We start from the raw sequence: 27,494 nt of genomic DNA, 5'->3' as shown, positions 1-27,494 counted from the left end.
CAATAGTCCAGGTAAGTAATGATAAAGACCTGACAAAGAAATGGCAGTAGGAGTGATGAGGAAGGAAAGAATTCCAAACATCTCAGTTGTAGAATCAATTGGATTGGTAACCGATTAGCAAAGCAGGTTTGGGATACTTCCAAGGTTTCTAATATGAGTAACTGAGTGAACAATGATAAAGTTATCAGAGATTTAAAATACAGCCAAAGGGGCAGGTTTTGTGGGGGAAATGGTCTTTTAATTGGACATTCAGTGGAAATATCCAGAAGACAGAAATAAACATTCACGCAATATATTTTGAAATTAAGCTGTAAGCATGACTGAGAATCTCTAAAATAACAATAGTTGGAGTAGTAAGAGTTATTCACAGACTAAGTGGCCTGCAGTCTTCTTCACTCCCAGCTTCTTAGGCTCTTTCTCCCACTTATCTCACTAGTTACTTGTACTTCCCTAAATTCTGACTCTCGGATTCTAAAGGTGAGTTTCGAGAAACAAGGTAGAAAATGGAATGGAGAATCCAAACTTTAAGATGAGCCCTACTACCCCATACTTCGTATGGAAAAAAGAAAATTGGTTTAGGTCTCGGCCCCGCCGGTCTACCAACTGTGGAGACTTAGATAATCTGCCCCTCGGTTGTTTTCCCATCTCTTAAAGGGTCTTAAAAGAATTTACACATGGGTCAAGTCTCGTTGGTGGGTCAGAACTCGTTGAAAAGATAGGAATTGCCACAGAGACGTCCGGAATTCCGTAGACCTTAGTAAATCTCTCTGTGAAAGGTCCCACCCCAAACGTACTGACCCTGAGGGGGTGGGGCCCGGGAATCTGTATCTTAGTAACTTCCCAGGTGATTCAGATGCTCAGTCGGGTCTGAGAACCAAGGACTCTCCAGCCCTCCTGTTCTCTGAACAACTTCTCAATTTCCTTCTTGGTCCCAAAGATTTCCAGTTCCCGCAACAAAAGGAGTGAAGAGGACAAAGAAGGAGCCAACAAGGCCCGCCCGGCGGGGCCGCCGGGGACCCAGCCTCTCGCCGGCCTTCCCCTTCCCTGGGCGCCGGGCGCCGACCGCCGACCGCCAGCCGCCAGCCGCCAGATTACATAACGGGCCCACGCGCGCTCTCGCGAGGTTTCCACCGCCCCCCTCCTCGCTCCACGTCAGAGGGAACCGGGCGGAGCGGCCAACATGGCGGAACGCAGGCGACACAAGAAGCGGATCCAGGTAGTAAAGGCGAGCCCTGGGGTAGGGGACTTCAGGGCGCTCGGCAGTAGAAGAAGCGAGGGAAGCCCTCGGAAGGGCGAGCGAAACCGAGGGCGAGACAAGCTGGCGTTCCGCTGCGAGGTCTCCGGGTGCGGGCTGCGTCGTTGTGAGGGGCCTGGTGAGGGGGGGGCGGTGTTGGCGACGGTGGAGAGCGAGGCGGACGTGGTGGGGCAGCGGCGGAAAGCAAAAGGCGCCGCTTGGAATCGGCCGCGGAGGCGCGGCTGCCAGCGTAGGGTTTCTGTGACTGCTCCGGCCCCAGGCCTGCGCTGGGAGGTCGGCCTCCTCCCGAGCTCAGACACCGACCTCCCGGGTTCCTCCCCTCCCTTTTCTGCCTCATCCTCTCGCCTTAGTTATCCCGAAATTAAGGCCATGGTAATTAGGGTAGAAGGAGGTGGGGGACTGGTTGACCTAAAGCAGCCGGTTCTTTGTGCGCAAATAAATAGGAGGAACGTAGGAGAGGGAGTAATCTGGGTTCGGTCAGCTGCCCCGGGGGCCCGGTCGACGGTATGCCTATCCAGATGTTCGGTTGCGTATACCCTCCTTTCTCCTCAATGTTATTAACTTAATAGCCCAATCGAAGCTTTCCGCCTCTTTCAGGCGACATAGTGTAAATAAACACAACCTCGTTGGTACTTGGCAACTACCTGGTCGTGCCCAGAAACCTTTCACATGCTAGTGTGTTAGCCTCATAACCTACATAACATCCCTCCCTTGTTCCACATATATGTTATCTGTGCATTTCTTCCCTGCAGTTTTCCCCCTGTTGTTCTAGCTTTTTGCCAAGAGGATTAAATAGTGGAACATCTTAGACTCAGGATGTTTTTTATTAGTCAGTTGTCTTATTTTATCTGCCTAGAAACCTTCGTATGTCATCATAAATTGATAAAATGTAATTTGTTAATATACTAATCAAATTGTTACACTTTCTGTTTCTTAGTATTTCATTGATTAGAATGACTTTTTCTGTTTAGTGTTTTACTCCTCCATTAAAAAAACAAAAAAACTGTCACTTAATTGGCCTATACAGGTGATTTGGGCCATGCACGTTAAAATTCTCTGGAAAACTATGAAGTACTAAGAAAAAAAAGATGCCAGTGATCAGTAAATTTGGAATTTTGGAATTGAGCAGAAATAAGAATGTAGTTCCTAACAGAGAGTACAGAAGACAGTCAAAAGGGACAAATTCCCCCAAGTTCCAACAGGTCATCAAACCAGGGTTATTATGGAAGAAGTTTTTAATTATATTATTCCTACTTTCAGAATTTAGGATTATTGGTTGGGTGTGGATATATAATACTTTCATTAGAATTTGTATTGAAGTTGTTGGTCAGATTTGTAATTACTTAAATTTATGCATATAGTACATGTTATGCCCTTTAATACACATTATTTGTATATTTCAACTTTCGTTTAACATTGTTGTAAAGGTGATCCTTACTCACTTTTGAATAGCTGCTCTTTTTTCAGTTTTGATCTTATATTAAACAGTAAGGTAGATTAAGAAGCTGTGTGGTAGTAGCAGTGGCAGGGAGCTAAAACTTGGGCCAGGCTGCCTGTTTGTGCCCTAGTTTCACTAATTATTAGTTGTGTAACTTTGGGCAAATTACTTAACTTTTTACCTCAATTTACAAATTTTAAGGAAGGATATGTACCTCAAAAAAGGGTTGTAGAGTTATTGTGAAAAATAGGTGAGTCAGTAATTTGTTATTAAGGGTTGTAGAAGTTAGTAAAAGAGTGTTTGGCATATAACTCCTTCCTTTCTCTTCTCCAAAAGGAGGAAGGATTTAGGATAGTTTGTTTTGGTTTTTGTTAACCACTCTGATATGCTGAAGAAAGATTAACAGCTATCTATTGAGTAAATAAACCATTGGGTTGTGAGTTCCATAAAGTATAGCTATTTACCTAATATTGTTTATTTGAGGATCAGATAAATATGTGAGGATCTTATTGTTAAAAATCAGCTTGACATATTGCTAAATGAAAATATATAACATTTATTTTTTTTCCATCCTGGAAGTTTATACATAGCTGCGCTAGAATGTTGTGGAGATCTTGGGAGTGCTACTTGGAGTACTACTATGCAGTGTTTAACAAATTAATAAAAATGTAAAATATAACATCCTTGGGTTTCTCTCCACCCACCCCGCCCCAAATCAGAAACTATAATATTGGCATCACTTTAGACAAAAAGATCAAATGTAATGACAAAGTTCAGAGTTTAAGTTACAGAAGAGATTCTATTATAAGACTTTTGGAAAAATGTCTGTAATATCAACTGAATTTCCTGTTGTTTGTTACTTGATGTTTCATGTTTAGAAAAGATTTTTATGTTTAATAGGTTCAAGTGACCTTGAATTGTAATTTGTACATTGGGAGAAATGATTGATACAATTTCAGGGTTTGGAAAAGTAGCTAATTTATTTGCTTTTTCTAGTGTTACATAATTTCAGATTCTGATATCCCATCAAAGTTGGAAGAAAGGGGACTATTTTGTCACATTTTCTTCTTGGATTCACTTTACTGATCACTGAAAACTGGAAGTGTGCTACATGTTTATTAACGTTATAATAGGAAATTTTAATGAATGAGATTCTCAAATGAGAATGATGTCAATCAAATTAATGGACCATTTGAAAATAAATAATTTTAAGATTTAAGAAATGAATTATGTAAGTTTTTAAGAGTATACAGTATGTGCTTGTTGGCTAACGAAGTGCTTACTGGTTTGGAATGCTGGTATCATGAAATTTTAGAGTTGAGGATTTTCAGATAATAGAATTTGTTTAGAATCCTTTTGCACAAATGCAGTTCTTATGTAAAAGCAGGATGATGGGCCCAAAGCCCTGTCACCTCAGTACCCCACTACCATCATCCCATACCTCATGGTCCTTTAAGCTATTTTTAGGACCAACATCTAAAAGTTTACTAGGTATAAAACTTACTGATCTAATATGTCACCATCATTTTATAGATAAACTAAGGTTCATTGAGGTTATGTGATTTGATCCAGGGTCATTTGTCAAGGTAGTAAAACCAGACTTAGACCAAGTCTTCTAATTCCCAGTTGAGTGTTCTTTCCACCTCCCCAGTGATAAAATAAAAATAAATTGTTCCGAAATGCTTTAATCCTAAAATTTTTATATTAAATTATATAACAAAGATTTAACATAACTTGTCCCTGCTAAAGAGAGAAACATCCCATTTAGTATTCTGCTTACGTGTATTCAGTTGAGTTTTGGGACATTTAAATGGCTTACTAATTCTTAGAACTTTTATAATCTTCATCTCAGTTAATTTTATTGCACCCATCTGTCTGCCTGGCAGTAAAACCCTGACATATCCTGGGCCTTGATGCTTAATTTCAGAAAAGGGAAGAAAAGAGAAAGTTTGTGACCATACAGTCTGACTCTCTGAGACCTTCTGAAGAAAATAGAAGGAACCCAAGAAGCCAATCCTAAGTCTGAAAACTCCCCCAGAGGCTTAACGAAGGGCTTGCAAGAGGAGTGAAACAGTGGGGTATTTACAGAAGGGCACTGTCATAGTCAGGATACAGAGACTCTTGAAAAGCTTTATTAGTAATATGCTGTGTGACTTTAAGCAAATGATTTATCTAAGGTCCCCTCCAACTTTCAGATTTTACTCTGTTAATCTATTTGCATTTCACAAATATTTTATACTGCTTGTATGAAGATACAAATTTATGATTTGTGAACTAATCTTTTTCTTTTTTGCTTACTTCACTTGACAAATCAACCAAGCTTATTTCTATTGAATATAGCAATTTAAAAAATTCTGTAAGATTGAAGACTGACTTATTGACTCTTGATCTAATATTTTTTTCCCGAAAAGGTTATCATAGGTACTGGCTAGAATAATATATAGTTAAAAATGGTAACACCCCTATTTCATTATTGTATTTGCATCTTGATCTAAAGTGAAAACTAGTACTTGTTAAGGAACTTAAAAAGAATGTTCTAACCAAACTTTCAACTTATATAATTTTGGACTGTGAGTTGCAACAGCCAGCATTTTGGTATTTGGGTGCAAAGATAGCAGTCCAGCCTCAAAACCTATTGGCTCTTTCTTTGCTTTTTCTTTCTGAGACATTTGAGCTCACTGATTGAGCTATGAAGTTCTTTTCATTTGAGGGTTGATGAGCTGGCTTCTCTTTATTACTGGTTGATGCTATCCCCAAAGGCCTTCACTTCTTGTTAGAAGGTTTCTAGAAAAGTTATGAAAATATTCGGAAGATTTGTTCACATCAAAAGGGAACAAAGAAGGGAAGTTCTATAGTCTAAGGTATAAACAGGAAGAGGATAAGACTGTTTTATACTCTTTAGGCTGCAGCAGGGGAGCAGTGAGAGTGAAGACTCCATGGCAAGATCTTCTATCTAACCAGCTTCCCACGGTCATGTTCTCTTGGTAGTCTTTTATAGCAATCTTTCTTTCTGTCTTCAGAGCCCCAGCAGATGGCACAAATTCTACACTTTTAACCTAGAGGCATTCTACAATATGTATAACTTATATGTGATATAATCAACATTTCATAATTCACAAAAGAAAATAGAAACTTATTAAGGATCGAGGAAGGTTATCAGTTCTGTTATACCAATATCTTGATAGACTTCATTACTTTTCTTGTCATTTTCAGAGGAAGTTATTGATACTTTAAAAAAGTATCAATGTATAAGTAACTGTGTCTACTTGGGAAAGATTATCTAAGTCCATGTTTTGTGGGTCTCCTCTGTTCATTGTTACTTAGTAGTACCTTTACCAAGGAGGGGAAAGGAATAAAAATAGATTACTTGAGTCTATCTTGAGGTTGTTTGAAGAGTTCGGTGAACTTGAAGTTAATTGTTAAAATGAGGTTTAAAAGTGTTGTGGATTCATGTAGAATCAGATTCCCTACTGTATAATAATAGAATGAACTTTTGCAGTTCTTGTGTATCCTTGTATCAGATTTTACATGTGATGCTTCTGTCAAAAAATCATTAGATTAGTATATTTATACCTCTCTTTAGTAAATAGTTTGCTAGTATGAGTATAAACTTGTCATATCTAAAGTTGATGTGCTTGGAAAATATGTATGATATGTTTCTGGAAAATAACAATTGCTATTTTGGATAGTTGTAATAGAGTATAGGTATCACACCTTACAAATTTTGGTATTAACTGAAACACCCAAAGGTATTCTAAGGTATACACATAGTAAGTATGTATTTGAACAATTCATGTTTATTTAGACTTATGTCACATGGTCATTTTCAATCAAGCATATCCCAGTAACAACTTATTAATTACATAAAACTTTAAATTGACAACAGATGTATCAAATGAGAAACAAATTGAGCATATGTGGGTGTGATTATAAAATAGAATTGTTTCCATAAGCTAATTTATAGTATCGCATTATTTTCAACTATTTATAGTATTACTTTTTTGGCTGTACCATGAATATATGGGATGTTATTTACTAATATATGAGCCTCCTAGAAATGCATTGTATTATACAAGCACAATTAAATACTACCATTTAACATATGATATTAATACATATCAGTATATTTTAGTGTGATTTCAAAAAATTGAAATACAGACTTTTCACCCTTTAGTTTGTCAGAAAGTATTTTGTGGCTAAGCTCCAAATCATTATGAACCTTGTAGCTGTTAGTGAACTTGGAGTGTTACATTTTGTTAATTAATTTTGTTAATAGTGTTAATTTTGAACTTGTAAATTTTTAAGATTTTTCTGTGATACATATTTTTTATATAAAACTAAAGGCTTTTTATTCACACAGATAGTTGGTTTTTACCGTAGTCTTCATTTGGATTGAATGGTTTGAGTTTTTAATTTTTATTGCCACATATAACCCACAAATGGGTTACTAGCAGAGTATAAGAATATGCACTATTAATTGGGCAATTGGAAGTAGAGGAGTTGGAAAATGCAGAGGAAGAAATAGAAGTAGCTACCAGGTGATTTAACAACCAAAGCACAGGCTTTCACTTCAACAAATTACTCCTTTTCAGGATAAAATTGAAGCTGGAATCTTGGTTTTTTGTTTCCTCATTTTCATCAAACATAACTGCATTCAGACTTATCTAAAATTTGTAGGAAAACTGACATAAAGACATGATTTGAGTAGATCATTTTTTCTATTTTGTGTTATTAGAATGTCTTGTCTAAAACATAACTTTATTTAGTAGCATTAATTGTTTTCAGCATCCTAGATTCTTGGCAGATAATTCTTTACTAATATTTGGCACTTCGTTTAGTTAAGAAACAGACCTTCCTGAAATCATTCACATTTAGATAATATATGCTGGAAATAGTGCTTGAGTATGTATCATGCTTAAACATGAAATTAAAGACAGTACTTTTGTTATGGTGGCTTATAGCAATAAGACAACTTATACAAGTTGAAGATGTATACAAATGTAGACTGCCTTCATTTTCTGTAGACTGCCTTCATTTTCTTCAGTATATGGATGGTGAGAATAAGTACACAGGAGGAATTGTCAAATTAAAGGAGTAGTTCAGAATGTAAGGAAATAAAAAGAAGATAGGAAATGATAAACAATGAAGAAAGTAATAGAAAATTTGGAGAAAGGAATGGAAGAAAGCGAACAGGGAAGGATTAAAGCAGCCTTTCCAAACTCTTTGTGTACTTCATTAATGAGTTAAATTAGATTATAATTTATCTGTTTATTGCATTTTTATTTTTTTTCACCCCTACTAGGGAAGAAAAGAAGAAAGACAAGGTGAGAAAAGAATCTCAAATAGTCTTAAGGCTCCCACACTGAGACAGCTCTCTTTGGTTAATCTGAGAATTCCTCCTACAGTCTTTTGTCCATTGTTCAGGGTTTATAGCTTTGACTATTATTTAATACTTATTTATGGCACCTGTTTCTACTTTGACATTTGGGCACTCACTATTGGCAACCTCTTAATCTTTTAAATTATTGCTTTGTGACTTTTAAAGAGATCAGGCAAGAGTGAAGGTGACTTATAAAGAGATCAGGCAAGAGTGAAGTTCAAAGTAGTTACCATACTGGAAAAACAACTCAAAATAAATAAATGCCTTGTAGCTGAGGCAAAGAGGCAGGTTTTGACCCTATCAACATGTATTTTAAAAAACGTGTAATTTTAAAAATCTCTATTCTGTCTTTTGTATACATTACGAGGTCTGCTCCATAGAAAGCTTGAAAGAAAGGGTTATACTTCACTTTAAAAGATTTGCCAAACACATCTGTAAATTCAGTGCGTGAATTTGTGAAGTAAATGATTATATTAAATTAATATTCTTATTTCGCAGGAAGTTGGTGAACCATCTAAAGAAGAGAAGGCTGTAGCCAAGTATCTTCGATTCAACTGTCCAACAAAGTCCACCAATATGATGGGGCACCGAGTTGATTATTTTATTGGTAGGATTATATCAGTAAAATGATACTAGTGTACATATTTTATGAAGATAATTAAATTTCAGTTTTGTAGATGTTTTAAAAGTGCATTCCAAGTATGCTTGATGAAGCTGGGTGATGGGCATATGGCAATTGATTATTCTGTTCTTTCCTTTTATGATTGGAAATGTCAATAGCAAAAGATAAAAGGGGCACCTGGGTGGCTCAGTCGGTTAACTGTCCCAACTCTTGATTGAGCTCAGTTCATGATCTCAGGGTTGTGAGATTGACCCCTGCATAGGCTCCTCACTGGACATGGAGCCTGCTAAAGATTCTTTCCCTCTCCCTCTGCCTCTCCCCTGCTCTCTCCCTCTTAAAAAAAAAAAAAGGTAAAAGAAAGTGCTTTGTAATACCATTTGTTGCAAATTTTAAAAATAAGATTTATTTTCAGTATTAATACTACCTTTTGTTCAGATAGTATATGTACTTGAAAATAATCTTTCTTTAAAACTCTGGAGTAGAATTCAGTGTGAAACAAGTTTGTTGGAACTAATGTAGGAGCTTTGGTTTTTCACATAATCCAAAGAACATGACTATAAGCTAATGTCATCTACAGTATAACCGCATAACTCAACCACTAACCACTAAATGGTTGAGTTTGCCTGTCTCATTGATTAAGATTGAATTGCCATTAAAGAGAAGAAATTTCGTTATCTTCCCTTTCTTTAGTGTTACGATTAATGATTTTGATGTTGATTAAAAGTAAAAATAAATGCTATTCTCTTCTGATCTAATATATTTAGCTGCTTCTAGTGGTAGCAGTAGATTTTTCACAGAGCTTATTTCTCAGTCGGTAACAGTAAAGCTTGATAACAGAATTTCCATTACCATGGGAGAGGAAGATTTTTGGTTTGTTTAGCCTACATTTAATTGTGATTATTTGATTAAGAGTGATACTTATATTTATTTTAAATTTTTTTGTTTAGAACATTTTCCCATAAAGTTTTAATATTTTTGAATGTCAGTTATTTCCCAGCATTACTTTAAAAAGACCCTTATTGCTGTGTTTCATAAATTGAGGTTTTGAGGAACTGTTTATTTATCGTGGTCATGTCCAACTCAATTTCCTCTGGATTTGGTTTTATTTTCTGGTGCCAGAATGTTGATATTTGTCTTCTAAATTATTATTTAGACACATAAATTCCCATGTATACTAAATTTAAAATGACAAATTTCTTCTTCAGCTTCAAAAGCAGTGGATTGCCTTTTGGATTCAAAGTGGGCAAAGGCCAAGAAAGGAGAGGAAGCTTTATTTACAACAAGGGAGTCTGTGGTTGACTACTGCAACAGGTAGTGTTTATTTCTTAGTGATGGATAACATAAGTAGTAATATCAAAATACTCGCCATAGTCCGGAAGCTCCTTACCATTTTTATTATTAAATCTAGTGATATTACAACATAGCTCAAATAGAACTTTTACATGCAACCTGGATTTTTTCAGTACCTCTGGAAATGGCATTTATTTGGTGTTAGATATGATATTTTCATAATTTTAATTTGTGTTCTATTACATTTGTCAGGCTGACTGAACTGAAAGATCAGCAATAAAAATCATATACCAGTGCCAAAAGTAACCAAAAAATTTTTTTCTAGGGCAAATGGCTAGGGAGTCTTTTCCAGAACTTTGGCAGGGATTCCTAATAGACCTGTTATCCCTCGGTTGGTTGGTTGGTTGGTTATTTTTGTGCCTACACGGGGTTATTCGTCAGGTACTCTTCCTTATTTTGTTCAGTGATTGCTCATGTTTTCCTGGTAAAATCAAGGCAACTACAACATCTGCCTTTTCTTGATTCTGTGGTGAAGTATCGATAGTTCAGCAACAGGTCCATGTTTTTCATAATCAGTAGTTTGGGAAACATCAAAACTGAAGTTTATAATCAGTAGGAATTTAACATTTCAAATTATTTTATAGCCTTGATAGTGAGATACACAAAGTATTTACTAATGTATTGTTTAATGGCATCTAAAGTATCAGCCAGATGAGACCCATTTAAAAACCACAGTTTCACAACCTGGTTTTAAAACTGTGAAGTTAAGGAATTATCAAATATTTCTTAAAATTCTTAGTTGCCAAAAACTAAAGTCACTATTGGACCTTTCAAAAACAATGGAAGTTTCACTGTTGGGGCAGGAATGAGCTAACAGTGGTATAGCTGGCATTTTTCTCTACAGCCATTTATGTAGAACTCCAAAGTGCAAATTTCCCTGCCTGCCTCAAAATAGATTTATTTTGTATATATGGTGTGAAAATTAAGAGATGCTATACATGCAAAAACAGAGAAGTTAGGTAATTTACCCAAGGTCTAGTAAGTGGTAGAGCCAGAATTCTAAATCCAGCACTCAAACTCCCTAGTCCATGCTCTTAACCACTGTGGTATACTATCTCCTCCAACAAAATGAGAATGCATTTAATGAAACAAAAATTAAGATGAAGGATTTGTGAATACTATTTGAATAGTAAATTTGTGAACCCAGACAGGGCAGCCACTATTAACCCACATCTCTTGTCATTTTAGGAACCTTCATACGGTGTTCTATGAAAAGCCCTAAAGACCTAGAGATACACTCAGTTTTCGTTGTATATGTTATTCCCATTCATGTCAGGTTGTTTGTGTCCTTTCTGCACTAAAATAGAGAAACATCACCACCCAAATTCTTCAGAGCCACTTCTGATAACAAGCATGGCCAGCCCTCCTGGGTTCCAGCCTGACTACAAACAAAACCAGGAAGGGACATTTGTCTAGTCTCATTTTATGAAGCTGATAAGTGGACTTCAGGGAGTCTGAAGAAAAACAAAAGAAAACAGGAAAGTGTAGGATGGTACACAAAGCAGCCTTTTCTGATATGCTCTGTGCCTCTTAATGGCCTGATTTGAGTATGAACCTTTGATCTAGTACCATTCTATCTAACTCCATGTGACTTTGCATCTCCAACCCACTAGTCCAGTAATGTCCTTCTCACTCTCATTCATATACCACTTAATAAAACTTCACCATTGCCACATAGGTGAAAGTCTTAAACACATGTCTGGCTTCAATAAATGTTTATAAAACCTGAAAAAAAAAAAAAGGTGAGGAAAACTATAAGAAATTTAATAACTTTGTACAAGATGCTTTTAATAATCCATTTGTTAACATTTATCAAATATCTATGGTATTCCAGGCCCCAAGAATACAAAGATGACTGTGACTTGGTCCCCATCTCCAAAGTACATATTCTAGCCTATTAGAGAAGAGTTATGACTAATAACAGTGCATTGCGTTCTGTAAGGAGGACAGGGATGAGAAAACTTCCAAGAATGGCTTCACAGGGAAAATGTTGAATCAAATTTTGAAACATAAATAGGTGATTACTCAGGAAACAATGGGAGAAAGGACAGTCAATCCTGGCAAAGGGGACAGAACATATTGGGAGAAGGAAGTAGTTCTGTGAAAATAAGAGCTTTGTTGAGTGATTTGTACTATATGATGTGTTAAGTAAATGGAGACACTGATTTTATTACAATAGTAAATATCTTCTCACTTTTCCAGCCATAGATTGAGTTGAATTAGGCATTCTCTAAAGACCTATCAAGGAATAAGTCAATAATTTTACTTATTACTGAATAGATTGATGCTGTAATGTAATAATATGAAACCAAAGTGTGTGTGTGTTTGTGTGTGTATTCCATAACTATTAAAATTAAGATTTTGCTATAGCAATAATAAAAGCTAACTTTGAGTACATATATTCCAGGCCCCATGCTATAAACAATCTGTGTGCTTCTCATTTAGTCCTAGAAACTCCTGTGAGGTAGATACCCCATTTTAGGAATATTACTAAATTAAGTAATTTACTCAAACCCACACAGTAGTTAAGTGGTAGACCTGGTATTTGAACTCATGTACCTGAATGTGAACTTTTCTTTCTTTTTTTTTTTTTTTAAGATTTTATTTACTTATTCATGAAAGAGAGAGAGAGAGGCAGAGGGAGAAGCAGGCTCCCAAGGAGCTGGGAGCCCGATGCGGGACTCGATCCCAGGATCCTGGGATCATGACCTGAGCCGAAGGCAGACGCTTAACCATCTGAGCCCACCCAGGCACCCTGAATGTGAACTTTTCAACACCAGTTTGACTGGTTAATAGTCTGCAGTTGACCCTTGAACATGTCAACCCCACACAGTCAAAAATCCATATTTTCAACTTCTCCAGAATTTAACTACTAATAGCCTACTGTTGACCGGGAAGCCTTACTGATAACACAAACGGTTGATTAACACATATTTTGTATGTTACATGTGTTATATGCTGTATTCTTAAAATAAAGTAAGCTAGAGAAAAGAAAATGTTATTAAGGAAAACATGGGGGGCACCTGGGTGGCTCAGTCGGTTAAGCATCTGCCTTCGGCTCAGGTCATGATCCTGGGGTCCTGGGATCGAGCCCCACATTGGGCTCCCTGCTTAGCAGGAAGCCTGCTTCTCCCTCTCCCACTCCCCCTGCTTGTGTTCCTTCTCTTGCTTTGTCTCTCTCTGTCAAGTAAATAAATAAAATCTTTAAAAAAAAGAGGAAATCATGGGAAAGAGAAATGCATTTACAGTGCAAACTGTATCTATCAAAAAACAAACCATGTGTAAATGGATGTGCGTGGTTCAAACCTGTGTTGTTCAAGGGTCAATTGCACCTGGGTGATAGGTACTAATGGTAGAGTCTTCGGGGCGTTTCAGACAGTTGCACAATTTTATGCTATATAGATCTTCTGAACAAGTAGAAGTCCAAATGAGAAGACCTAAAAGTTAGTTTTGTGGAGATGTTCATGGGGTGGACCTAATTGGGTAGCAGAATAAAGCCCAACCAGGCCGTTGAAAACACAGATGCCTCAGAGGGCACAGCATAATGACCAGAAATAAGTGGTCACTGGGCAGGAAGGAAGCATAAACTTAACAAGTGGTATGATGTGCTGGAGCAAGTATTAGTGGAGGTAGAAAGGTGGCTAGTCAACAGGCACAAACAGTGGCAATAAGACCTAGCTTATAGGTTATGTTTTGGTAGTTGTACATTATCAAGGAAGGAATGAAGGAACAAACCAAGAACTCTGAAATTGGAACATAAGATTTGAAAGGATGGCTTTTAGGTAACAAAGGGAAGGGCAACCCAGTTTCTTGAGTAGGATTATGTGGTTAGAAAGGAACTACCACCTAGATTGACTTAATTTTGGGTCTTCTAAGTTTATCAGATAAATGAATAAAGCAAAGATCTCCTCTAAGTAGTTCATAGTCTAGTGAAGGGGGCAGACAGACATAAATTGTATGTTAAGTTAGAAGATAAATGCTATGGATAGGGTAAGAGGAAACAAGAGGGAGGGCTGGGGTGGGTTTGTGATTTTAAACAGGATAGGTCTAGTTGAGAAGGTAACATTTGAGGGAAGACTTGAAGGAAGTGAGGGAACATCAAGAAAGACAGCTGAAGACATGATTTAGGTCATTCTAATCATGGGCGCATTTTTAATCTAACATTTCTTAAACTGTTGAATTTCCCCTTTCTTATTAAGAGTCTGCTCTTGAATTTGAGACTTAACATTAAATAAAACAGAATCTTGATTTACTCTTATGAATTCAGAGAAAAGTTTCATAAGGATAATTCCAAGCCTATAATTTGTTATATCTAAATTATATAGTTGAAAAATGATGAAAATTAGGTTGACAAAAATTTTATATAATCACATTGGCAATACAGGGTTTTTTGTTTTTTTTTTTTTTTTAGAGGTGGAGTTGACGATTTTTCCATTGGTTTACTAGTTGTAATTTCTTTTTTGAGTTACCAGTGTAGTCTTTGCTCATTTTATTTGGGTTTGGTGTTTTTTTCTTTTCAGTCTGTATCTGTATAGTTGATAAGGAACGGAATGTCATACCCTTTTTTCCATAGGCTTTTAAAGAAGCAGTTTTTTCACCGGGCACTAAAAGTAATGAAAATGAAGTATGATAAAGACATAAAAAAAGAAAAAGAGAAAGGAAAAGCCGAAAGTGGAAAAGAAGAAGATAAAAAGAGCAGGAAAGAAAACCTAAAGGATGAAAAGACGAAAAAAGAAAAAGAAAAAAAAAAAGATGGTGAAAAGGAAGAACCCAAAAAGGTGATTTCAACTACATTTAAGTAAAAATAAATTATTATGTACATACGATCACTGGCATATGAGCACTTTTGAAATGCTGTGCAACAAGCACTTAAAAGATAACTATATTAGGGTTCTTATAAATACCATGGTTGAGAATTTTTATCTCTGTGTCTCAAAGTGAAACTTTCTTTGACTATGTGAATGTCTTACTGGTTTTTGCTTTTTGTAAGTGTTTTTTTCTTCGGTATAACTTGTGTTTTAATAGGAGGAAACTCCAGGAACTCCCAAAAAGAAGGAAACTAAGAAAAAATTCAAACTTGAGCCACATGATGATCAAGTTTTTCTGGATGGAAATGAGGTGAGAGTATCTAGCTTATAAATAGAAATCCAGTTTTCCATGGGAGTTTTTAGAATTATCTTTGGTAACTTTACTAAGAAAAGAAGTACTCTTGGTAAATCTAAGTATGTAGATACTACTCTTTAAAAAAAAAAAATCAGTAATTTCTCTGAATTTAGAATTACAAAAAATGTACAAGGAAATTAGTCAGAATTAGGTTTAGCTGTCTATGAGTGATAGGAAATCTGAAATAACAGTGACTTAACACAAAGTAGATGCTGTTTCTCTCTCATCAGTGAAGTCTGAAGGTAAATAGTACAGATCTGGCAGCTCTATGTTGGAGCTGTTTGAGGCAATTAATAAAGGTTACCTTATGGTCCAAAATGACTGCCAGGCTCATAGCTGCATCCAAAGGAGGAAAGGAAAATGAGGGACATGCCTCCTCTTTAAGGACATCTTCCAGGAAGCTAGCAGTTGCATTTCTGTGTGGATTCCAGTGGCCAAAACCTAGTCACATGGTCATGGCCTACCTGCAGTAAAGTCTTAGAAATGTGCTTTTTATACTGGTGGTCATTTGCCCAGCTAAAATGCAGTATTTCCTTTACTATCAAAGAAAAATGGGTAGAATGGTTAATGGAGAACACCTACAGTTTTGTGCCTCTTATAGTCGGACACACTAGGGGCCTAAAATTTTCAGCATTACTTGATGCATTACTCAAGGAAATTGTTTTTATTTCTTTTGTAATGGGAGATTTGTGTGATGGTAGCCTTCCATGAAGATTGCTTAGTCATTTAACTAATACAAAAACATTAGTTATATACTGGCCATTGAGTTCTTGTGGATTTCAAGACTTATTTCTTCTGTTATACTTAATATAAAGGTAGTATATATAAAGTAGTGGTTCCTAGAGCTATGAGTTTGAAATTCTGGGAAGGCTTTTCAGAAAAGAACTGCTCTTGGCTCATTCCAGACATACTTGCATGAGAATCTATAGTATGGAATCTTAAGGGGGTGTGTGTGTGTGTGTGTGTGTGTGTGTGTGTGTGTGTGTGTGTGTGTTAATATGTTCCAGGGTGATTCTGATGTGAACCCCTGGTTAAGAACCACTGTAGTAGAAGCCAGAGGTCTTCCGTAATGTGAAAGGTCAAATACCTTCAGTTAAACATCAAGCATTAGCTGTATGCAAAGACATTTTTATAGGTGCTCGGAATAGCATGATAAATAAGATAAATTCTTTTCTTGGAAGTGCTTTATACTCTAGCAAAGATACAAGCTTTTACACATTACTGTATCACAGTGTGGTGAGTGTTATGATTTGAGAACATCATTAAGAATAGTAAGTTTAATCAAGACAGGATAGGAGAGTCTGGAGACTTTGAACACTTGAGCTGAGCTTTGAAGGACGACTGGCAGATTACCAGGTACCCTGGGAAGGAGTTACAGATCAGTTAGGTGAAGGAAACAGCCTGAGCAAAAGCAGGGGTGCTTGCATTCTTGAAAAGACTATATTTTATTCTGAAGAAAGCAAAATGTTTTCAAACTTTTAAAAGCTGGGAAATGTCTTTAAAATCTTGGTTTTTAGAATGCTAACTGGCCGAAGTGAGGTTTGTGGATCTGATTTCCAGGGAAATGTGCAGTTAAAAAAGAGGAGTGGAATCCCCTGTGTTAGAAGTAGAACCAAATCAAAAAGACAATAACAAAGAACTCTGGTCAAAATAAAAGCAGGAAATGGAAGAGTACTGATATTTATAGAAACTAAGATAAAACTAGGAGTTTTAGATGGGGATTGAGCAGAGTTCTGATTGTTCTAAATGAAGTAAACTTCTCTCATGTAAAAGTAAACCAAGCTTTAAAACAGTGGTTCCCAGCTTACAGGCTACAGACCCTCCCCAAGGGAGTAGGCAATGTAATTATTGCAGATAGTCATAGAATCTTTATGTTCAGTAAGCATGAACTTCATTAATGATTCTTTGCATTTCATTGATGGGAGTCAACAAGGTAGAGTTGATTGCTGCTGAATCTGTGATAGGGCCTGGCTGGATCTATCTTAACTGTGCTCTTAGCCAAGACTGCTTCTACTTATAACACAACTGCACCATTACATTAAGGACAAAAAGTTGTACAGTTGATAGTCTTTGGGTTGAAAATAAGTAATGGTTGGCATACATGAACAAATTGTTAAATTCATGTAAGTATGTGGAAATTTACTTAAGTGTATTACAGAAGTTATAATTTTGAAAATAATTTTCTAACTAAATGAATACCTAAAGAAACCCTACTACTGAAGGAAGGGTCTTAGGAATTTGTTTACCTTAGGAAGTAGTTCTTATATGTTAAGAAGTTGAAAGCAACTGTAGTAGAGGATATAGAATTAAGCTTAACTTTCTAATGTAACCTTAAGCACTGGGGTTTCTTGATTTTTCTAGGTATTTGTGTGGATCTATGACCCAGTTCACTTTAAAACATTTGTCATGGGATTAATTCTTGGTAAGTACAATCTCTAAAATTTACAAAGGAAAATAAAAATATAAAAGCCGTAAAGAAAAATATTCAACATAAAATAGTTACTTTAAAAGAGGTATACTTTAAATAAAGTCAGAAGATAAATGATAAGCTGAGGAAAATAGTTACAAGACATGAAAGCAAAAATTAAGAGATTAACAACCCTGCAGAAAAATAGTAAAGGTAGCCCACAGAAGAAAAAATACAGTGATCAATAATCAGGAACAAAATGTAATCACACATAATAAATATACATTAAAGCAACCATGATTAAGAGGATTACAAAGTTTGATAGTACCGAGTCTTAGTGAAGGTCCAACACTCTCTAACAGTTGACTGTATGTCCATTGTTTTAGTTTTTGTGGAGAACATTTTGGTGATGTCTTTCAAATTTTGAATGCACAGACCCTAACTCAGCTGTGCCGCTTCTAGGAATTTATCCCATGACTATTCTTAATACAGTTATACAAAGTATCTATTCAAAAATGTTCATTGACACTTTTTTTTTTTTTTTAAAGATTTTATTTATTTGAGAGAGAGCTCATGCACTTGACCAGGGTGGGGGAGTGGGTAGAGGGAGAGCAAGAAACAGACTCCCCAGGTCCCCAGGGAGCAGGGAGTCCCCATGCAGGGCTCTGTGCAGGGCTCCATGCAGCTCCCAGGACCCTGGGATAATGACCGAGCCAAAGGCAGCTGCCTAACCAACTGAGCCGCCCAGGCGCCCCTCACTGACACATACTCTAATCCAAGTCCCTCAGACTATATTTAGGGTAATTAGTAATTATCTTTTAAATTTTAAATTTTATAGAAACTAAGATAAAACTAGGAGTTTTATACCTTTTGACTTAACAGTTAAACTTCAAGAAATTTATCCTATGAATATCCTATATATACTACCCTAATCATAGTTCCACAAATGTACAGTACTTTGGTGTTTGTTGCACTGTTGTCTGTAATAGAATAAAACTGGAAACAATTCAAGTTCCTGCATAGGAGAATGGTGAAATAAATTATAGCACAACTGCACACTAGAATACCATGCAGCTTTTAAGAATTAGGTAGGATATACTTATGGAAAAATATCTAAAATAGGTTAAATGAAAAAAATTATAAATGTAAGAAGAACATAAGCTCATTTTTGTAGAAAAAATATCCCATGTAGCCAGTTTTAATTATACATAGGCAGTCTCTGGCTGTATAAATTAGAAACATAATAGTAGTAATCTCTGGGGGTAGACCAATAATTGGATGAAGACTTCACTTTATACCTTTGGATTGTTTTTCTTGCCATGGGTGTGTGTTATTCCTATAAGTTCAAGGTGGGAGCCTGGGAAGGAGGGTATTTAACAAGGAGAAAAAAATAGCAGTGAAATAATAAGCGTGATCAATATAGATAGCATAGGATCCCATTCAAAATAACTCCGTTAAATACTACCCAAATTGCTAATAACTATTGATCACTTACTATGTACTAGTCACTTCGCTGAATATTTTACATGCATTGTTTCATTTCACCCTCATGACAACCTTTAAAAAAGAGGAAGAGGCACATATTGAATATAAAGTAACTTAGCCTTGAAGGGGTTAAATAACTTGCCCAGGGTTACTTAGCTTAAAAATGATAGAACTAGAATTTGAATCCTGGTCTCTGTTGCTCTCAAGACCTAAAACCAGACTTGCGACTTCTGATTATTCCATGTGGTCCCATGGTACTTGGAAAAAAACTGGAGATGTTTGTATCCAGTTTCCCCAGCTACCAAAAAACTATCAGAATCACCTGCTGAGCTTTTCAGTCTATAAATGTCAAAGCTCCACCTCAGACTCACCCCTCCCTGAGGGAGGGATCTTTGGAATCATTTTTTAGTTAGTGTTGTTTGGTGATTGTTTCTTTAAGCTCCCCTATTCAGTAGGCAGATATATTCAGAAAATAAGACAGACATTGCTTGAAAACAGTAGCAGTCGATCATTTAAGGAACTAACAATTTCACATTTTTAGACACTTTTTTCTAATCATATGTAATTTGTACTAGAAAAAATCCTAACCTAAAAGCAATAGTTAAAATGTTAAGTTGAACTATGTGAAATGGCTAGTAATTTACCATTTTTTACCTATAAAAATGGCAATTTTTTATGTTTCAGTATATTTATATTTCATTTGTGCCCCCTAGGAAAATACTCACTGTTATTGCAACCACGCCATTTAAAGTTTTAATCTCAAAGTTATCTATGTAACTTTGTCATTTCTCGTTCTAGTGATTGCAGTGATAGCAGCCACCCTCTTCCCTCTTTGGCCAGCAGAAATGAGAGTAGGTGTTTATTACCTTAGTGTGGGTGCAGGCTGTTTTGTAGCCAGCATTCTTCTTCTTGCTGTTGGTAAGTATTGTTATTAGTAAATTTGACCTTAGTAAGGTAGATACCAAGCAGTTGGGACTGTAATCTGGAGCTTCAAGTAAAGCTTAATAACAAAACTATTATAATATAAACAAATGAAGTATATGGACCTACTTTTTGGGTCATATCCCAAAAGTGACTCAAGCTTGAAATAGAATATGTACCTGATTCAATTTGGTCTATTGTGAAGAAAAAGTATTTAATGTCTCTTAATCTGCATGTAGATTTGTTTTAAAGTGTAGCCACCACAAAGACTTTAATATTTTTACAGTGGTTGATCATTTATGAGATGCAGTACTTTCAGTAAAGCATTTTTATACATTGACTTAAGGCAAATGAAACTTGTATTAAATATTTAAGTTCTGTGTGTGTGTTCAGTAAATGATTCTAAACAATTGATTTGCCATTTTGGGAAAAATTTTTGCACCCATATACCAAAATAAATTCTAGATGCATTTCAAATGGTTTTTAAAAATCAAAACATAAGTAATGTTTTTTTAGATTTCTGGATGAATAAGGTCTTTATAGCTAAAAACAAACCAATATAAAAATAACTCACTTCAAATGAGGAAATTAAAAACAAATGATTAATAAATACATGAAAAACTTTCATCACCAGTAATCAAACAATAAAATTAAGATAATGGAGTAGTTTTTGCCTGTTTCATTAGGAAGTGTTTTTTGTTTTTTTTTTTGAAATGGAAATAATGCCAGGGAGGGTTTGACTGGAAGGAAATACACCTAAATATAAATAGTGGTGACAGTTGTGAATACTTTTAAAGTTGTTCTTTATACTTGTCTGTATTTTTTACAATGAGTATGTTATATTAAACCGTGAAAAAAACCAACAAATATTATTTTACTTAAAATCCTAGTCTTTGAAGATTTCCCCATTTAGGGTGAGCAGGTCTAATTTAACTTTTACTTTGAGAAAGAAATGGGAATTTTTCTCAGCTTATCTAAAGTTGTGTATTGATTTTTAAACTTCTATATATAATTCTTTGGTCCATGTAGCGTTTATATTGGCATATGGTACTAAGTTCTGATTATTTTCCCCAAAAGACAAATCCACCTTCCACGAAGATGTAAGAGAGTACTTCCTATACAGAAAGAAAAAACAACATCACAATATTGACCTAACATCTGTTGTTAGAGGACGTACTTTGACTGATTATCCGAGCTGAGCACATGTTATTCTGAGGTTCTGTGATATAGAATATCCTATATTATAAAGCATTACTCATCTATTCCTAAGCAGTTTTCCTCTGCATGTCCATTCACCCTGGACATCAGGGTGTCCTGAGTTAGTGCCACCATCCCTGGACCCAGTGGCTCATGTAGTATTTTCATTCAATTTATCATGTTTATGGGCCTCCCTTTTCTCTCTGTGATCTCTGACTGTGTGAAGCTTTCTTCACCCACCTTTCATATTTTCCCTCCTCTAACTTAGTCACCTTGAGGAAATCCCCTGATACTTCTGCATATAACACAGCACATTTGTAGGCCAAGAAGTTATATTTAAGATTGTGAAGCAGCTAACTAGTGGTAGTATACTACCTGCATCAAGAATGAGAAGCTATAAACTTTGATCTGACATTAGATAGAATCATATTGGTTATCTTCAGGCTCTCAAATCCCTGAAAATTTAGAAGCTCTTTGAAAAACTTCAGTGAAAACTTAACTCTACTGAATAGAATTAACCCACTAACTTATCTTTTATTTAAACTAGTATTCACAATAATTTATGGTTATTATATCATTTTGCTCTTTAAAAATACCATTTTTAGTAGTGTTTTCTATCATTTTTCATTTTAAATATACTATGAATTTAAAACTGCATTGTGCATTGATAATCTTGTGAATTAAACCATAAAACAAACCCAACATTTTGTTTCTGTTAGAAAATGCAATTCCAAATATACTTTTTTTTTAATTTTATTATGTTAGTCACCATACGTTACATCATTAGTTTTTGATGTAGTGTTCCATGATTCATTGTTTGCGTAATAATACCCAGTGCTCCATGCAATACATGTCCAAATATACTTTCAAATAGTTTTCATCTGTAGCCCACTTATAAACTGGATATTTATTTTATATTATCCTGTGAAATACTATATATTGGTCAAAATTATATTTGGTGTGCCTTTGAATATGTATAAGGCCTTTGACAGTTTTCTAAATGTGTCCTTTTTAGTACAAGAGCAGTATGGCAGTAAATACACAGTGGTTTTCCCATGATTGTTCCATGTTTGCCCCTGGTAATCTAATGCCACATAAAACCTGTTAAAATTTTGCTGTGCATAATTTATATATGTGGAGAATTTAAGTTTTATTTGTGCCATTTCTGTATTTTTTTTTTGGATTTGAGTCAAGATTTCCAATTATGGAAAAAAAAAGAGATTTCCAATTATGGACCATCTGTCTTATAACCCTACAACCGTCTATCATAGTATCATAATTTTATTTGGAGAAAAAAATATGCGGCCTCCTTAGAAAACATTCATTATTTCTTTTTATCAGTGGAATTTATTCTTAAATCATAATTTCAAACATATTTGCCTTTTCTGTTTGTACCTCAAAAGATATCAATGTGTACAGACTTTTAGAATATTTATGTTCTTTGTGAAAATAGTAATTACTACTTCATAAAAGTCAAGGCAGTTATAACCATTTCCTTTTAGTTATCCCAAGCAGACTAATGGAGGAGGCACAGATAGCTGAGCTTTTTTCAGACCTGACATGAAAATGGTGATAAAATTGTGAAGAAAATGAAAAGCAAAACAGACCAAGATCTGTCATAATTGTTTGTCCATAACATTCACATAATTATTATGACCTTAAAAAAAACAAAAACAGGAAAAATCACACAGCTCTGTACAACTGGTAAATTAAGAGAAAACTATATGAAATACTGAGGCTTGTGATTGTGAAAACTCATTACTATAAACTTTAAAATTCTCAAATTCTTCCATTATCTAACCACAGTTTTGAGTTTGAGTTTTGAGAGTAACCTCAGGCCCTGCCGTTTTATTATTTCCTAATATTAGGAGAGGAATGGTCCCTAAATAAGCAGAAATTAGATAACTAGTTAACAAAATTGTAGCAAGGAAAGGCATGTTCAGAAGTATGTAATTTTACTTAGAAGACTTACCGTTGAGGCTGAGTAGGCACGTGGCCTTGGATCCATGACATATTTAGGGCCCTGTAGAAATGTATTTTCATTTCTTTTAAAATCAGAAGTAGTAATATGTACACATGTATATAGTAATGAACCTATGCATATTTTTATTTATACCAATATGGTCATAAAGAGTATAATTTTTAATATTTTTTTATGGAGGAATTGCCTCACAAAGGCAAAAGTGCCTAGAGTCCAGGAAAGTCATGATGCAGCCTTGTTTTTTTCCCCTTTAAGAGCTTCTTAAAATATCCTTCATCCCTGACTACATTTATTTCCTTTTTCTTATACCATGGTCTCATGCACACTTAAACGTCCAACTGAGGCTATGCTTATTGACCTACGGCATAGCAAAGTGTGCCCTCAGGATCAGAGCAGAATGCTCTGCACCAAGGATACTGTGGTTGCTGCTATAAACTAGCCAGGATTTAATTGTTTATATTCAAGGTACATGTAATGTGCAAATAATAAACTGAATGTTTTTTTCAGTTTTTTATTAAATATTCCCCGCTATCTGAGTCAATGCTTGAATTATTCAGTTAGAGACATTTTTTTCCTACAGCTCGTTGCATTCTGTTTCTCATCATTTGGCTCATAACTGGAGGAAGGCACCACTTTTGGTTCTTGCCAAACCTGACTGCTGACGTGGGCTTCATCGACTCCTTCAGGCCACTGTACACACATGAATATAAAGGACCAAAAGCAGATTTCAAGAAAGATGAGAAATCTGAAACCAAAAAGCAACAGAAGTCCGACAGTGAGGAAAAGTCAGACAGTGAGAAAAAGGAAGATGAGGAGGGTAAAGTAGGACCAGGGAATCATGGAACAGAAGGCTCAGGTGGAGAACGGCATTCAGACACAGACAGTGACAGGAGGGAAGATGACCGATCCCAACACAGTAGTGGAAATGGGAATGATTTTGAAATGATCACAAAAGAGGAACTGGAACAGCAAACAGATGGGGATTGTGAAGAGGAGGAAGAAGAAGACAATGATGGAGAAACAACTAAATCTTCACATGAAAAATCATAATCTGACTAATTTGGGACTAAATAAAGTGCAAGAGGTTGGATTTTCTATGTTGGCTGATCATCCTAATGTACGCATTTGTAGCATTCTTTAAATCCATTTGCTGAAATGTATTTGACATCCAAACAATTATATTCAGTCCTTCATTTCATAGAATATTATTATTGGTACAGTCTAAAGCCATTTATAAGTTGTATCTATTTGATAATTTTACAATAAGTAGGTCTTACTCGTTTTGATAGTTATCAAAGATGCATTTTCCACAATGATAGATTAATGGCATTTTTGATAGTTGTATGGCTTTTTACTATTAGATTAATCAAAATAAAAGGGATAAAAGAGAAACACCAACATTTCAGATTATGCATAGTTATGTAGCCATTTCACAGTTTCTTTAAAATGAAATGCTTAAACTCCTTGTTCTTGATAGTTAAGCTTTGGTTGATTATAAAAGTATACCAGGAAATTTCTAAGATTCTGAGTTCGCAGGGTTCAAAAGCATTTTGTGGAAACAAGCCAGCTAGTAATACAGCAGCACTTTTAGTTTAGCTACAAATTCTCCTTTTCCAACTTAGGAAATCCAAACTGATTTGTACATCTGACTCAGAAAAAGTCATCTCCCAACAGAGAAAGCGAAACAGTATTGGTTGGAAGGCGATGGCTCTTCTTCCCATTTCCTTGTCATAAAGTAAAATGTATTCTGTACATAATTTACAAATAAACATTTTATTTTAATTGTTACTTATTATTTAGACATTTTCTCAACACTTAAATTTATAAAATTAAGACCATGTAAGGGTATGTTTTTAGAGAAATGGAAGTTTCAGTAACCCACAGAACATCTGTGATCTTTCTACAGCAGCTTCAGTTTTGTGCCAACATTCCATGTATTTGAATATGAGTTAAAAAGATCCTTATTAAATAAGAGCAGACTTAAAGTAGCTGTTTGTACGCCTTAATGTTCATTTTGATTTATCTTAAATCTCTACATTCAGAAAGGAGGTACTATATTATCAGACCAGGAGGCACTGCTATGAAAGATAATTTACTGTTCTAAAATATCAATTTAAAATAAAGAACATAAAAGAAAATATAAGAGAACCATTGGACTCTAATTGCTTTGAACTAGTTTTGCAGTTTGATTTTATGTCTTGCATACCTTAGTTACAAATCTTTTGGAAAAATCTGTGTTTACCTATGAGCATAATATCATTCCTTGGACTTCTCTTATAAAATGATAATGAATATTAAATTATTTTCCTTCAGTCACAGAGCATTTTGCTTTGTAGTTGATAGGTGTTATGGGTAGGTCTTTTTTTTTCTTTGGGCTGTTTCCCATCTAGTGTTTGACTAAAGATGTTAAATTTTTCTAATTGTGAAAAAAGACATTTTCTGTATACTGACACCTTTTATTAAACATGGCTTGACTGCTTCTTTATAGTATTCCTTGTAAGTGGACAGAAATATGGCTATTTGATGTTAATGCAACTCTGTCAAGGCTGCAAACAGTCATTTTAAAAGTTTCCTCCTAGCAAATGTTCATTGATTTAAGCGCCTGGGTGTTTTTCCCCTCACATTTTCGGAGCTCTACTGCTTACTTGCACAGTAAGAGTATGCATAATTATAGCTTCTGAGCTTCTTAATCACCAGTAGCACTAATACCTATTTTGGGGTATGGTAATGGTACCAAAAGTGTTTTTTCAAAAATAAAAAATGACTTAACTTTTACTACTATGATAATACCCAGGCACTCAATATTTATCCTAAAGCTCTTATAATACATATAGTATGTCTAGTCTTAAAGACATCTGGAGCATGGCAAGAAAGTCAGCTTCTCATTGATGTTTGTGGATTCTTACAGAATTTAGTACAAATTTTTATATATATTTGGTGGTCCCTGGGGGAAAATATCATTCTTACTATGGTTAGAAAGTGAGTTAGAAATTTCAGCTCAGTGTCTTCTACTATTCAAGGTTGTATACTTTAAACAACTATAAAAATCAAAAGGCTGCCACTGTTAGGACACCCCAGAAGAATAGCTGGCAGTCTTTGTGGGCTAACATTAAATATTTTTAGGCCAGAGCATGGAGGAACTGTTTACATTAGTCAATGAAATGGTGATTTTTTTTTTTTAAGGAATTCAAGTTTTCTGTGCTACTGTAAGTAGAAGCATGAAGCTTTTGGATAATGTAGGATTTATTGTGGAGTAGATATAAATTGGCCTAACTAAGGATTGAATTAACCAGCTGAGTCCAGATAATAAGAATAAAGCATATGTAATTGTTCTTAAAGTCAATGTATTAGATTGTTTTCACTTTTCCCTCCCACTAATTTTAATTTTCCAACTATATGGCCTTCTAGACAACTTTAATTGAAATAATTTGGATTTAGTCAAATACTATTCAGAAACTAATAAATTTTAATGTAACACATCAAAATTATGCAGTGGTGATGGGTTTTAATGTTCCCCCCGCTTTGGTTTTGCATTATAAGTACCAATTAGTTGCCGACATAGAAAAATACATGACATACATGTCTTTTGTAAATTGACTTTTCTTTTTTGAATCGTTATTAGGAACTGGAAAATAACAAGTACAGTTGATTGTTGTTCTTCGTGGCAGTTAGATTCTATAGTCACCACTAACAGAATTAATGCTGAACCATTGCTCCTAGGGGAAATACAGGGCTATTGTTCTGCAAGCCTCTGGTCACATTTTTATCAACTAATCAATAGGTAAGCTTGTTTCAGGTGTCTGTGTTTTGTTGATTTACTAACATTGAACTTATGGTCAGTAGCCCTATAACTTCACGCTTGACTAAAGCTCATCTAACGCATGTTATTTTCTCCATGAGGGATGTCACAGCCGCCTTGTACCTGTTAGGAACATTAGACACCCTTTGGCACTACATCTGAGGGCCATTTTGAATAGGGAAATCACCAAAGAAAGGACAAAAATGCAAAAAACGTGGCACTAACTAGAGCAAAGGATACTCATTTATGAGAGCTGAAGTACTTTGTTCAACCTCAAGTGGGAACATACGCATTGAGCAAGTCAAAATTTTCACTCCACAGGTGACCATGAAAACACCGGGAAAGTTTTAAAGAGTAGGCAAACATCCAAACACAGAATCCATGAATAATGAGGCTCAATTGTACTTAATTATATTACAAAGCTATGATACCTATCTGCCTGATCTACAGAATATATTGCTGAATCCTGTATTCCCATAACATTTCTTTAAATTTT

General features: G+C 35.4%; 1 protein-coding gene across 1 annotated transcript; it reads left to right on the top strand.

The window, feature by feature from the left end:
• Nucleotides 1-1,059: 1,059 nt before the first annotated feature.
• Nucleotides 1,060-26,684, top strand: SEC62 (SEC62 homolog, preprotein translocation factor). The gene is made up of 8 exons (XM_025879210.2): nt 1,060-1,216; nt 8,572-8,680; nt 9,901-10,006; nt 14,619-14,823; nt 15,071-15,163; nt 17,570-17,630; nt 19,899-20,018; nt 23,780-26,684. The coding sequence occupies exons 1-8, from the start codon at nt 1,181-1,183 to the stop codon at nt 24,247-24,249; spliced, it is 1,200 nt and encodes a 399-aa protein (XP_025734995.1). The 5' UTR covers nt 1,060-1,180; the 3' UTR covers nt 24,250-26,684.
• Nucleotides 26,685-27,494: the final 810 nt, after the last annotated feature.

The sequence above is a fragment of the Callorhinus ursinus genome, unplaced genomic scaffold (assembly GCF_003265705.2).
Source record: "Callorhinus ursinus isolate GAN/ISIS: 27379988/994484 unplaced genomic scaffold, GSC_fseal_2.0 scaffold1, whole genome shotgun sequence".
Classification (NCBI taxonomy): Eukaryota; Metazoa; Chordata; class Mammalia; order Carnivora; family Otariidae; genus Callorhinus; species Callorhinus ursinus.
This window is presented reverse-complemented; position numbering and strand designations above follow the sequence as displayed.

Coding starts and splice junctions, on each gene's coding strand:
- SEC62 (XM_025879210.2), top strand. CDS start 1,181: ATGGCGGAACGCAGGCGACACAAGAAGCGGATCCAG. Junction 1,217..8,571: donor GACACAAGAAGCGGATCCAG/GTAGTAAAGGCG, acceptor CTTATTTCGCAG/GAAGTTGGTGAACCATCTAA. Junction 20,019..23,779: donor CATTCTTCTTCTTGCTGTTG/GTAAGTATTGTT, acceptor TTTTTCCTACAG/CTCGTTGCATTCTGTTTCTC.